The 14,026-nt window shown below is 55.7% G+C and overlaps 1 protein-coding gene across 1 annotated transcript; it reads right to left on the bottom strand.

Moving 5' to 3' along the window:
• Positions 1 to 1,114: 1,114 nt before the first annotated feature.
• RELA (RELA proto-oncogene, NF-kB subunit) lies at positions 1,115 to 9,715 on the bottom strand. Its single transcript, XM_046017105.1, has 11 exons — positions 9,356 to 9,715; positions 8,721 to 8,747; positions 8,467 to 8,618; positions 8,160 to 8,308; positions 7,403 to 7,494; positions 6,911 to 7,042; positions 5,958 to 6,062; positions 5,541 to 5,753; positions 3,452 to 3,532; positions 3,278 to 3,352; positions 1,115 to 2,504 (listed from the first exon to the last, which is right to left on the bottom strand). The coding sequence occupies exons 1-11, from the start codon at positions 9,360 to 9,362 to the stop codon at positions 1,897 to 1,899; spliced, it is 1,641 nt and encodes a 546-aa protein (XP_045873061.1). The 5' UTR covers positions 9,363 to 9,715; the 3' UTR covers positions 1,115 to 1,896.
• Between the last annotated feature and the right edge of the window lie 4,311 nt (positions 9,716 to 14,026).

Below are 14,026 nucleotides of genomic sequence, written 5' to 3'. Positions count from 1 at the left end.
CTAGCCACGCCCCCGGTGCTGGGCTTCCACCAAGCCCCGCCTCTCCGTGTGCTAGCCGGCGGGTTCGCAGGGGTCCTGACCTGGCAACCCCGCTCGGGTCCGCCCCTTGCACTTGGCCTGATCCCTGAGTGGCCCACCTGCTTCGGGCCCCACCCCTGGCTCCGCCCCCTGGGCCAGAGGCTGGAGCGCAGGGTCGGCTCCGCAGATGCTGTCTGGTACCCCCGCTTTCCGCACCGGCCGGCCTCGTCCTCGAAGGCACAGTCCATCGGCGTCTGCAATCAGGGCCTGTTGTTCCCAGGGGACGCGCTAGCTTTTGCTGCAGGCCCCACAGATAACCCACAGGCCTCTGCCTTCGCCTCCCGCAGCAGCACGAAGCCAGAATTTAGCCGCCGCTAGACTCAGGGCCGGGGTTTCCCCGCAGCGCATTGCCTGCCCCCGCCTCTTGCAGAATGCTGTCTGTGCGCCTGCGCACTTGAGAAGGCAGGGTCTTGCGGGCCAAGGCCTTTCACGAACACTGCTTTACTGCGCCTGCGTCGGGCTAAACCGGAAGTACGTCCAGCTCCCCCTCTTCGGGCTTTGGCCTAGCTTTTGTTTAGGCCTCCCTGGGCTGCAGACTCTTTTCTTTGGCCCTCGCAGAACAGGACGTCAAAGCATAGGCCTCTACCTGGAATCTCCCCTTCCCCAGCAGATGCAAACTTTCCCTTAACCATCCAAGAGATGAAATTCAAAACTCTTAGTCCAGTGTCCTTGGACTTTTATAGCCTGACCCCGTCAAACCTTTCCAGCACGGTCTCTCTTACCCTCCTCACTTTCGAACGCTGGTAAATGCTCTGCAAACACCCTACTCTGTTGATCTAAGACCTAAAGCTGATACGGGCTCTGTGATGCCACCCTTCCTGAAACTACTCCATCCCCACAACCGGTGGGCCCTACTGCCTCTCCAGGGCTGGGGCAGCTCCCGCATTAGCCGCCTGCTGTCATGCCCCGGGCATTTCATTCCCGAGGCCATCCTCGGACTGCAAGCTTCCGGATGGCAATGTAAATATTCATCCAGTTCTGGATCACTCATGCCCAGAAAGGTGTGCGGTTTGCTGAAAGAAGGGAAATCTCCAGCCAGCTTGGCAATGAATTTATTAGTTCAGAGTAGAAAGAGCAAGAGTCCAACTGCTTTGATTCTTCAGTAAAAACTGAGCCTCTTGATTGGAGAGCTGCCAGCCTGCCCTCCCCGCTACTCTCCAAACAACTAGCCCTACTATTAAGGCACTTGAGAAAAGGGGAAACAGAGAAGTCTCAGACCGAACCTCCCTGGATCCTGGAAAGGGCCAGTGTTGTCCCACTAGCTCCCTCCAGCCACAGCTGAGCGAGGGAAGAGCTGGCAGAGACTCTGCAGGGCCAGGAGGCCAGGCCCTCAAACGCTGGTGTTAGTTCAAGGACAACGCCAGCACCACAGAGGGGCTGGTAAGGGGGCGTTATTTTGGCACAAGGTGGGAATCAATCCATGATTGGAGGAAGACACTTGGTGATAAGGCTTTGTGGCCACAAAGGCCATAGCTCCAGCCTGTCCCTCTCTCTAGGAGAGTATTAGAAGCTGGAGGGTTGGGATGGGTGCCCCCAGAATTCCCTGTAAGGAGAAGGGAGTTGAACATCAGGATAGGGGAAGAGTTTGATTCCTCCCTGCTCCCCCCTTTCCAGAGAAGTTAATGCTTCTGCTTAAGCACCTCCAAAAAGAGAGAGAGATAGACACTGCCAATAAAAGAATAAAATGCACTCTCCCCACCCCTGGAAGACATTACCCAAAGCAGCTGGGGGAAGCTGGAGTGCACCCCCCAGAATCCGTAAGTGCTTGCTTTGGGAGGGCTCCTGCGACCCTGCGCTCCAGGCGGGGGTGTCACCCACTTAGGAGCTGATCTGACTCAGAAGGGCTGAGAAGTCCATGTCTGCGATGGAGGAGAAGTCTTCATCCCCTGAGAGGAGGCCGTTGGGGAGCCCAGAGGCCCCCAGGGGAGCAGGAGCTGGGTCGGGGGGCCTCTGGGACCCTGTCACCAGGCGTGTTATTGCCTCGGGGTACTCCATCAGCATGGGCTCGGCTGTGTGCGGGGCCGCAGATACACCTTGGTTCAGCAGCTGCTGAAACTCCGAGTTGTCGACGCATGCCAGGTCTGTGAACACGGCGGGGTCAGCGCCGCTGCCCAGCAGGGCCCCGAGGTCCTCGTCGGCGTCGAACTGCAGCTGCAGCAGGGCCTCTGACAGCGTCCCCTCCCCGGCCTGGGCGGTCTTGGGGGCGGGGAGGACCACAGCCTGAGCGAGGCCCGGGGGGGCTAAGATTGGAGCCGGGGCCGGGGCTGGGGCCGGGGCCGGGGCCGGGACCGGGGCCAGGATTGGGGCAGGGGCCGGTGCCAAGGCAGGGGTCTGGTTTGGAATCTGCCCCGAAGGAAAGACCATGGGGGAGAACTCCTCGAAGTTGATGGTGCTGAGGGACGGCGTAAAGGGATAGGGCTGGGGAGCTGGGAGAGAGAAACAGAGAGTCAGGGCTCAGAGAATGCTTCAGAGACCCACCCGCTGTCTGTGCCCCAGCCCCTGCCGGCAGGGCTTAGGATCAGCCCCTCCCTAGGGGGTCCCAGCCAGGACCCTGACTCCCTCCTTTCACTCCTTCTGACCTGCGTGGTTCTATCCACACCTCCTCTAGCCCCCCGAGCTCTGCCAGCCTCTGACAGGAAGGGATGCTGTCGGATCACCTGGTAAAACTTCACTTTACAGCTAAAAACGAAGGCCCAAGACACCAAGAGCCCAAGGAGCATCCGGTCGTGGCCTGAAGCAGGACCCTCTGTTACTCTTTTTTGAGCTACAGATGAGAACGTACATTCCGCTACATTAGAGATTTTGAGTCCCTAATTCCACAGAGAGCTGAGGGAAAAGACTGCATTTTTCAACTGTCTCCCAAAGCATCCAATATGGGGTTTAGCTGACGCAGTGCTCATTAGTGCTGTAGCTGGTTCCTGGGCCACGCTTCCGCAGCCTCGGATGGCGCCGGTCAGGAAGAAGGCCCGGGAATGCATGTCTTCACCACTCCCCTAATGGCTCTGATGTAGGTAACATCAGAGCCTCAAGCGCTCGGGCCTCAGGCCTCAAGCCCTGAGAAACAAGGGCCCAACGGAGAGCAGGCTTCAGACACTGCGGGTGAAGCTGACCACTTGCTTGTCCTCCCAACCCAGGTATCTAAACCACAGGCAAGCGGATTTGAGCCTGTAGTTCCGGTGGGGCAACCGGAAATTCTTACCTGGCTTGGGGATGGAAGTTGTGCTTCGGGAAGGCACAGCAATACGCCGGGGTGGAGGCCTGGGGTCCGTGGGTCCTGTGGGGCAAGGAAGGCTGGTCAGTTCCCAGCCCCTACCTAGTCTCACTCCCCCACCCCACCCCCTTCCCTCTAATGCTCTCCCACGGCCCCTCTCACCATTGAAGGGACTTTTTTTCATGATGCTCTTGAAGGTCTCGTATGTCCTTTTGCGTTTCTCCTCAATCCGGTGACGATCATCTAGAAAAGTAACGGGGAGAAGTGGGCCTTGCTCTTTCCAGCTGGATCCCCAGAGCTTTCAAAGGACGCTCAGGAGGAAGATGCTGAGAAAAGCTTTCCGTAAGACCCTTTCTCCAAACCCTCCCTGCCAATGAGAAGAGTCGCAGGATATCGTGACAGGCAACAACTCTGAGAAGCCCAGAACTTTCTCAGAAGGCCTCTGTTAGTGACTATGACCCCCTAAAGGCCACGCGGATGCCTTCAGGTAAAGGGGCCACGCTCTGCGGGGGCAGAAGCCCTTGGGGGACCCTGTCTCCAGCTTGTTCTCTCACCGGTGTTGCTCATGTCCTAGCTTCCCTCCAGCCTGGATCCAGGCCTGGCCACGATCTTTGCGCTCTGGGGCAGTGAGGCACGACAGGCTTGCCGAAGACCGACAGAGACCCATACTCTCATCCCTGACGGTTGCGGGGTTCCGTCCGGAACCTCCAGGACTGCTTCAAAGTACTGTGGCAAGTGGGTAACTCCAGAGTACTCAATGCCGTGCCCAGAGCCAGCCTCGTCATCTCGCCTCCAAAGCCTGCTTCCTGCTCTACCAGAATCCCTGCACCACCCACGTGCCCTGTCCCCAAAGTCAGAAACCTTGAAATCGTCCTCAGCACCTTCCTTCCTCTCACTCCCCGCCATCCACGAACCTGACACACATCTACCGAGCACCCCCCCGCGCGCAGGCTCCATTCTAGCCCCTGTGGATATGGCTGCAAGCAGACGAGGTGCCTGCCGCCCCGAAGGCTGACACCCTAGTGACAGGGGGGACAGGGATACAACTACATACAAGGGACAGGAGCTCTGAGGAAGAGACACAGCGTGATGTAAGAGAACCGGAAGTGAGGCTGGAGCGTTGAGCCTGGAGGTGGCCAGGGAAGTGCTGGTGTGAGCCCAGCCGACGAAGATCTGAGGCCAAGCGTTCCAAGCCGAGGCAGGAGCTGGAGCGCGGGTCCCGAGGAGGACAGCGGTGGAGGGACCCGAGGCCCTTCGCTCAAGGCTCACAGCCCATCTGGACCACCGCGCCCTCTTCCTTGCAATGGCCTCCCTGCCTTGAGGCTCTCCCTCTCTGATCCTCTACTCACTCCTGCCAGAGTGAGCTCCCAGACCCACTGGCGTCCCTTCCTTGCTTAAACCTTTGGTGGCTCCCCACTGCCTTTAGGACGAAATCCTGGATAAATGCCTTGAGCCTGACATTCAAGGCCCTCCTGTCAGCACCGGCTCACAGCCCACTGGCAGCTCCCACGAGGCTGTCCCCAAACGCAGTGGGCACCCTCCAACACCCCTGCACCTCCAGGTGCCTGTCCGCCAGCCTGGAGAATGCGCTTCTGGGTCCTTCTCTACCTTAAACGCTCCCCCGCCATGTGGCCATCTCCAGCTCTTTGCACGCGCCTCCCTCCGTCTCACATGTCCCTCTGTCACTTAAGAATCTGTTCTGCGCGTTTGTCTTTCTCACGTGACTGAGCTCCCGGAGCGCAGGGAACACATCTCAGTCATCTCTGTATTCAGTCCCCGGCACACGAGCGGGCACTTGCTAATTATTTGCGGCACAAACCGTTTCAGGGGTCACTTTCCAAACTCTATTAGACCGCTCCGAGGGCAGCAAACACTCTCAGGCTAGATGTTGGGCTTTGGACTGAAGATCGTTCCGGCTGTTCCTAATGTGGTCAGGTGCCCGAAAGCCTGGACCCGGAGAGCCTGGGTTTAAACACTAACTCTGTGATCATCGATGTGGCCTGGGGCAAGTTAGATGCGATCTTCCAGAATCAGGTGATTCGCCGATATGCTTGGAATAGGACCAGACCCGTAATAAGGACCCAGTGCCCTGACTATTAACCGAGGCGAACGAGAGAGTATGATTACTGCATGAACCCCAGCCCCGACTGCAGAGGGTGGCCCTCGCCCCCAGCGGCAGACGTCTAGCCCTGGCCTCGCTTGCGTTGGCCGGAGTCCGACAGCCCAGCGGCCTCCCTCCCCAGCTGTGTACCTGTGTCTGGCAAGTACTGGAACTCCATGGGCTCACTGAGCTCCCGATCCGAAGGCCGCCGCAGCTGCATGGAGACCCGCACAGGGGCCTGCAGGCTGGGGTCCGCGTAGGGAGGTGTCCGGAACACAATGGCCACTTGTCGGTGGACGTCAGCTTGTGAAAAGGAGCCTCGGGCCTCCCAGCCTGGTCCCGTGAAATACACTTCAATGTCCTCTGCAGGGGACGGGACAGCAATGTGGGTCACTGTGTTCAGCTCACACAGCTGCCCCCCCCGCCCCCGTTCCAGGAGATACATCACTCTGCCGCCCCCGAGGTACTGGGGGGGCGGTGCAAGCCAGCCTCCCGACACTCACTGTCTCTGCTCAGCCTTGCCCCTCACCTCCTGGTCCAGAGTCCAGCCCTCTTCCTGGTGCGTACCTTTCTGCACCTTGTCACACAGCAGGAAGATCTCATCCCCGCCGAGGCAGCTCCCGGAGTTCCGGTTCACCCGGCAGATCTTGAGCTCAGCGGTGTTGGGGGCGCCTGAGGGTGCGGGGGTAAGGAAGGAAGCCCAGAACCGGCCATCAGAGGTCTCCAGGGCTGGCCCCCACGAGATACAACATCCCTGTCCATCCCAAAGTCAAGGGTGCCCGCAGCTTGCGGACCACACCTCTACGGCCAAGGCTGACTGATCCCGTGGCTCCTCGCCCCCAACTTTTCTGGCAACATTTACGCACCAGCACTTCCTGTGCACCCGGCGCCATGCCAGGCACGGAGAACACACAAAACCCAACATCCCTGACCTCCCGGGGCTTACAGTCCAGGGGAGCCAGTCTGGTCCCACCTTGTCTCGTTCCACCACACCCAAGCAACGTTCAGGGCCCAGGCTGCTGGCATCAAACCCTTCCCTCCTGACCTCTACCTCATCCTGGCTTCCTATCCTTAGGGCTCCAGAGCCCTTTTATTTTCATTCATCCTGGCCGGTTACTTAATTAAAAGACTCCCAACTGGTCGACCATGGCCCAGTCCAACTGTGAACTTCCTGTGAGCTTTCATCATTGAATTACTACTCTGCACCATCATCTTCTTCCTGGGAGTTCATTTCCTGGAGTCGTTAGTACAGTTCTGGCCACGCCAGCCTCTCATCACATATTCAAAGGGCCTGTCCTCCCTCTGACTCCCAGCCAGCCTGGAAGCTACGCCTCAAGGGCAGCTCGGGGTCTTCTTCGCCTTGTCCCCGCAGCCAGCACAGAGCTGGACACAGAAGAGATGACAGATGCGCCAGATGCCTGAACGAAGCCACAGCTCCCCTGGCAGGCCATGCCCAGCCAACCCTCTTCCTCCTTCCAGGCTCATCCCTCTCCCCTTCCCATGGCTCCTTGGCCACTTACGGTTGTCAAAAATGGGATGGGAGAGGACAGGTGACAAGCGGAGGGGCCTGCCTGCCGGGTCCCGCACTGTCACCTGGAAGCAGAGCCGCACGGCGTTCAGGTCGTAGTCCCCACGCTGCTCTTCTATGGGAACTGCCGCAAAAACACATGGTCGGGAGATCGGGAGGCATGGTGGGGAATGGGGGGGGCGGGGCAGGGAGCTCAGGGCTGGGAGGATTGCTCAAGGGTGTGTCAGACAGTGGGAGTCCTAAAGGAGGAGAATGAGAAGGATCTAGACCCACCAGTGACCTGTGTGACCCCTCTGTGACCCTGGATGTCCTGTCCCCTCACTGGCTCCCACTTTCCCCAACACTAAAATGGGAGTTGTGTACTGAAGGGGCAGCAAAATTCCAGCTGTACTAGGAGTCTTGGCCAATGAGGGAGAGACGCGAGGAAGGTGGCTTTGGAAGGGGTGCTTCGGCCAGGCCCAACCTTTGCTCCCTCACCCCTCACCTTGGAAGGGATTGTTATTGGTCTGGATGCGTTGACTGATGGCCTGCTCCAGGTCCCGCTTCTTTACACACTGGATCCCCAGGTTCTGGAAGCTGAGTCCCCCCAAGAATGAGTCCCATTGTCTCTGCCCAGTCTGCCCCTCCCTCCTCCACCCATTCTCCAGATCACCACTCCGCTTCACCCCCTCGAATGGTTTTCTCCTGTGCTGCCAAGAAACCCACTCCCTACCTTGGCTGACAAGCACTTGTGCCCTGCGTCCTGGCCCTGGCCACATCCGTGCTGCTCCCCTACCCTCCGCCGCAGTGGCTTTTTTTCTGTTCTCCGAACACACTAAACTCACCCTCCACTTCAAGGCCTTTGCATTTGTTCACTCTGCTTGGACTGTTTTTTTCCACGCTTCTCCGCTCTTTTCTCACTACTCAAACCTTAACTGAAAGGCATTTCCTGACTTGCCGGCTCCCCGGCCTCCCCTCCACCAGTCGGCTGTTCCTCCAACCTAAAACTGTTTTTATTTTCATAAGTGAAGTTGCTTTGGGGGTTCAGAGGTGATTCGAGATTCATCCCCATCCCACGGAGCTCATAGCTACTTGACAGTGAGACGCACAAACAGATAATCCAAGGCAAAGAGAGTCTGCTTGCAGAACTAGGAGGGAGGAATCCTGCCCTGGGATCAGGACGGAGTCCCGCTGCGACAGCTGCACAGCCGCCCTGCCTCGTGTCCCCCTACCGCACCCCCACACCCTGGTCAGGAGCTCACCTGTGGATGCAGCGGTCTGGGCAGAGCTCAGCCTCATAGAAGCCATCCCGGCAGTCTTTCCCCACAAGCTCATGGGGGTGAGGCCGGTGAGGGGGGTCTTTGGTGACCAGGGAGATGCGAACCGTCCCCGGCCCAGTGTAGCCATTGATCTGTTCAAAGTACAGAGAACATCTAGACACTCAGGAATTCCAGTCCCAACTCCCAGACACTGACTGCACCTGGGCCCGGAGGCGAGCCCGCTGGGCTTCCACGGTTCCTGCAAACCCACTCTGGGCCCCCCCACCCCACCACTAACAGCCATGCTGACCTTGATGGTGGGGTGGGTCTTGGTGGTATCCGTGCTCCTCTCGCCTGGGATACTGCCCGCTGAGCGGCCCTCGCACTTGTAGCGGAAGCGCATTCCCCGCTGCTTGGGCTGCTCGATGATCTCCACATAGGGGCCAGAGGCCTGGGCAGGCTCTGCAGGCGAAACCCGGGCCAGCCCCGTTCAGGCCGCTGCCCTCCCTGCCCCAAACCCTGGGGGGCTCCTCCCCAGTCACTGAGAAAGGATGGTCCACTTACCAGACGGGAAGATGAGGGGAAACAGGTCTGAAAGGGGAGGGAGACAGGGGTCAGCACAAGTCCACTTCCCATCCTTACCAGGCAGCGCCTGCTGCCCCTCGGAGAGGACATGGAGCCAGGCTCCCTCCCCCCGAAGGGCACTGAGTCAGGGCCTGCTCCCTAGAGCCTGCGGTGGAACTAAGAAGGGGCAGAAGGGGCAGAAACACCTGTTTCCTGTGGGAAAACTGGGTACAGTGCCCTCTCCTTACGGAGGGAAACGGAGTCAGGACCTGTTCTACTTCCACACGGAAAACTAAGGGACGGCACTCCCCACCCCTCACCCTGGGAGGAAACTGAGTCAGATACATTCTCCCCTAACAAGGAAACTAAGTCAGAACCGCCCCCGGGGTGAAACTGAGTCAAAGCTCACCGCCACCGCCCCCTCCCCGGAGGATACTGAGTCAAGACCCCGCCACCCAAAGGGGAAACTGAGTCAGACCCTTCAAAGCCCGCCCCGCCCCGCGCCACCATCCGGCCGACCGCTCCCTGCGCAGCGCCCATCGGCGCAGGAAGGGGCGGAAGGCCGCGGGGGGGTTCGCGTCGCTGTCCCCGCGGCCCCGACACGGCCACCCCGCGAGCTCAGAAGGCGCCCTCACCGTCCATGGCCGGGGTCCCGGGGGCGGGGCCGGGGTCGCAGCTGGGCCCGCAGCGCGCGCTACAGCCAAGCCATTCGCCAGAGGCGGAAATGCGCCGCGCGCGCCCGCCGCCGCGTCACTGCCGGGAATCCGGCCGCGCCTGCGCGCTGCGCTGTCGCCGCCGCCGCCGCCGCCGCTGCTGCCCCTGCCGCCGCCGCCGCCGCCACCGCGGTCAACACCAACCCCCGCGCGGGGCCAAGTGCGCGCCCCGCCGAGGACTAGAGGCCGCGCCCGCCGCCGCTGCCGGAGGCTGGGAACAGGCGCGCGCCGCTCCGGGGACTAAGAAGCTGCTCGTCGTGGCGCCGCTCCCGGGGCTGGCGGGGCCGCTGGGCTCCCTCCCTTGGTCTGGGCCCCGCCTGGAGGGCGGGCCCGGCGATTACTCACAATGTTTTTAGGGGATTTCGGGGCCCCCTCCCGCTGATCGGAGGAGTTTGGTGATGTCACCCAGGCCCGGTCTGGAGCCCAGCCAGGGCTGCTGGCTGCGGCCGTCTACCCTGCGCAGGGAAAGGCCCGGGCCTGCTTCGTCCGCAAAGGCCAGGTGGCTGACCTCCGCACGGTTTCCTAATCGCTGAAGGTGCTTCTTGGTGGTCGTCGCGGCAGAAGCAGTTTTCTAAATTAGCCGTCCACCCCCGTCTAAAGCAGCGGGGGCAAAGGGGAACGACCGGACCTCTCCACCGGCCGTGCTTGTGTTTGGACCGTGGGCTTCGCGGAGCCTGCTGCACGCCAGGGGCGACCGAGGCCGGGCCTCGTCCGCTCCCGCAAGCTAGGGGGCCCCGGCGCTCGTGGGTTTAAGATGCAAATGCGTTTACGGTTCATCCCTACTGCGGGTCCTGGGGAGCGGTGGATGGGCACGCGGAAATCTCCAGAGCCCAGTCCCTGCAGCCAGATGTCTGTGTCTTAGAAGGTCCCGGACCCCTGGGGCCGCCTAAAGCAGCGGGGTCCTTTCCCCCTCTCTCCCGCCCATCTCCCCAGGGCCTACTGCTAGATTCCAACCGGTGGCCAGAGCATTTCCACTAATGACCCATCAAGTGACCTCTCGGTGGGGGTATCGTCTCCTATCTCCTAGCCCTTATGCTGGGTGAGGGAGGAGGCTGGAGTAACCCCACTCCGGGCTTTTTGCTCTTCTCCAAAGGAAGATAGATGCCCCCACGGCGGGCGGCAAATTCTTCCCCAAATGGAGAAAGACCCAATTCGTTCTAAATTAGGGAATCATGTGGGAATTGGAAAAGATTGGAAATTCTGACTTGCTTTCCCAGGCTCTGAAAAAACAGGAAGAGAAAAGTGAAAACAGTTAACCACCCCTCCCACTCATTTCGGTTTCTCCTTTGGCTGGCCCGGATTTGAAGAGTCAACTCACTTTTTTTTTTTTTTTTTTTTTTTGAGGAGGCCGACTTGGGGTTGACAGAATGGATTAATTACAATCTTTGGTTAATGACACACAATTATTGATCCTTGCATGATCCTCTTTTTAAAATTCACATGTATTTGGGGCGACCGGATGGCTCAGCTGTGTCTGCCTTAGTCTGGGATCATGATCCCAGTGTCCTCAGATAGAGTCCCGCATGGGATGCCCTGCTCAGAGGAAAGCCTGCTTCTTCCTCACCCACTCCCCCTGCTTGTGTTCCTTCTCTGGCTGTGTGTGTCTCTCTCTCTCAAATAAGTAAATAAAATCTTTAAACAAAAATAAATAAAAGGAGCGCCTGGGTGGCTCAGTGGGTTAAAGCCTCTGCCTTCAGCTCAGGTCATGATCCCAGGGTCCTGGGATCGAGCCCCACATCGGACTCTCTGCTCAGCAGGGAGCCTGCTTCCCCCTCTCTCTCTGCCTGCCTCTCTGCCTGCTTGTGATCTCGTCTGTCAAATAAATAAATAAAATCTTTAAAATAAATAAATAAAATAAATGATAAAATTCACATGTATAACAACACATTGAATCGCAGTGTGCCCATTGCAAAACTTAAGGGGCTACACAGAGGGTCAACCCACGTGCCCCTCCCCTGTTCATCGCTCCCTACACTGCTGGCTGTGGACCATCACCCAGTATTCTGTGTCATTCCCTTGACGTGTTTTAAAAGAAAAAGAAAAGTGTACTCACATATACATGCCTACACAACATGTTGTTTGGTTTTAATGAGTTCTGAACTTCTATGAAGACAGTATCCTATTGCTTTTCCTTTGTTACTTGCTTTTATTTTTATTTTTTTAAAAGATTTTATTTTTTTATTTGATAGGTGGAGATCACAAGTAGGCAGAGAAGCAGGCAGAGAGAGAGGAGGAAGCAGGCTCCCCGCTGAGCAGAGAGCCCGATGTGGGGCTCGATCCCAGGACCCTGGGATCATGACCTGAGCTGAAGGCAGAGGCTTCAACCCACTGAGCCACCCAGGCGCCCCTGTTCCTTCTTTTATTACGCAATATATCACTAAGATTCATCTGCTCCATAATTCATTCACTTTTTACTATTGTACACTATTCTGTTGTGTAAATATACCACGGTTTGTTTATTTATTCAGCCTGAGGGTGGTCACTTGGTTTTCTTGGTTGTTTTTTGTTTTTGTTTTGTTCTTACTATTACAATGTGATTAAGAACATTCCTGTGTGTGTGTCCTCTTGCATATGTACCCAAGATTTATTTGGGTATATACCCAAAAGTGATTTACTGGACTATAGAATTTCGCTTTATCAGTTTTCTAAATAATGCCTTGGTTCTCTAATATCCTCCAAGATTAACCAATAGGCATTTTAAATTTTTTTAAAAAGGAATTTATTTATCTGTTTGACATAGAGCACAAGCAGAGGGAATGGCTGGCAGAGGGAAAGGGGGAAGCAGGCTCCCCATTGAGCAAGGAGCCCAAGTTGCTGCTCGGGGCTTGATCCCAGGATCCTGATCATGACCTGAGCGGAAGGCAGATGCTTAACCGACTGAGCCACCCAGGCACCCTGATCAATAGGCATTTTTAAAAAAGTAATGAATGCACAGATTTAAATACATTTGATGTGCTTTGATCTATTAATATTTGATCTATTGTTATTGAAGTTCAAATTGTCCCATCTCCGGCCAGTGAAAACCTTTTCAACTTTGTTGTTCAGGCCTTTTGACACAACTCCACAATTCCAGTGTCCAAGATCTGGAATTGGAAAGCTTTCCAAGGAGTCTGGTTCTTCTTACTGGGAAATGGTATTTAAAGACCACAGTCTGGGGGCACCTGGGCGGCTCAGTGGGTTAAGCCTCTGCCTTTGGCTCAGGTCATGGTCTCAGGGTCCTGGGATTGAGCCCTGCATTGTGCTCTCTGCTCAGCTGGGAGTCTGCTTCCCCCTCTCTCTCTCTGCCTACTTGTGATCTCTCTCTCTGTCAAATAAATAAATAAAATCTTAAAAAAAAAATAAAGACCACAGTCTGAGTGCTAGTATCAATAAGTATTGATACTGGGTGAGTCATTGTACCTCTTTTCAACAAATAGTTAGGCTATATATAACATATGAAATGCATCAGGAGTTCACATTGGTATCTCCTTTTCAAATTTAGGACTACAGGGTTTTCTTTTTTTTTAAGATTTTATTTATTTATTTGACACAGAGAGAGAGAGATCACAAGTAGGCAGAGAAGCAGGCAGAAAGAGAGAGAGGAGGAAGCAGGCTCCAGAGAGCTTGATGTGGGGCTCGATCCCAGGACTCTGAGATCATGACCTGAGCCAAAGGCAGAGGCTTAACCCACTGAGCCACCCAGGTGCCCCAGGACTACAGGGTTTTAACTTAACCTCAGTCATCTTATGTATTTATCCTGTGTTTAAAAAAAGTCTCAATTCTCTTTTTTCCAGAAATAGAAAAATCCATTCTTAAGTTCATATGCAGTCTCAAGGGACCCCAAATAGCCAAAATTATCTGGAAAAAGAACAAAGTTGGAGCAGTAATACTTCTTGATTTCAAAACTTACTCTAAGAGACGACTAATCAAACCAATGTGGTACAGACATAAAGATCAATGAAATAGGATACCCAGAAAAATAAACTTTTACATATATGGTTGAATGATTTTTAAAGATTTTTTTTTTTAATTGGTCAGAGAGAGAGGACATAAGCAAAGGGAGTGGCAGCCAGAGGGAGAAGCAAGGTAGCTGCTGAGCCGGGAGCCCAATGCGGGACTCCATCCCAGTACCCTGGGGTCATGACCTGAGCCAAAGGCAGATGCCCAACGATTAAGCCACCCAGGCGCCCTAATGTCAGTGTACTTAATGCATGGAACTATAACCTTAAAATGGTTAAAATGATAAATTTTATATGCTGCACATTTTACCACAGCAAAAAAATACAAAAAAAAAAAAACAAAACCAAACCAACCTCTGTTCTCAAGACGCCAAATACACATGTGATGTGTTTCACACTATACAAAAAACACTCTCAGAATTAACAACACCAACTGCTACCAATAATGTGGTTATTGAAAATAGAAAATGGTTTTCCAGTACTCGTGCTTAGGTATCTGTAACTGGGGGTACACATCCATTATCAGGTTACGGTGGCTCGTTTCTAGTCCAGGTTTACTAAGAAAGTATATGGTAAATGGGTATTGATTGCTTTTCCCACATCTACAGAGAAGATCAGATGATGTTTGTCCTTTATCTGTTAATGTAGAGTATGA

Source organism: Meles meles, chromosome 8, assembly GCF_922984935.1.
Source record: "Meles meles chromosome 8, mMelMel3.1 paternal haplotype, whole genome shotgun sequence".
Classification (NCBI taxonomy): domain Eukaryota; kingdom Metazoa; phylum Chordata; class Mammalia; order Carnivora; family Mustelidae; genus Meles; species Meles meles.
Note: the sequence above shows the minus strand (reverse complement) of the source record. Positions and strands in the feature narration are given on the sequence as shown.

Coding starts and splice junctions, on each gene's coding strand:
- RELA (XM_046017105.1), bottom strand. Junction 7,043..7,402: donor CAATAACAATCCCTTCCAAG/GTGAGGGGTGAG, acceptor TTTTTGCGGCAG/TTCCCATAGAAGAGCAGCGT. Junction 3,533..5,540: donor CCAGTACTTGCCAGACACAG/GTACACAGCTGG, acceptor TTACTTTTCTAG/ATGATCGTCACCGGATTGAG.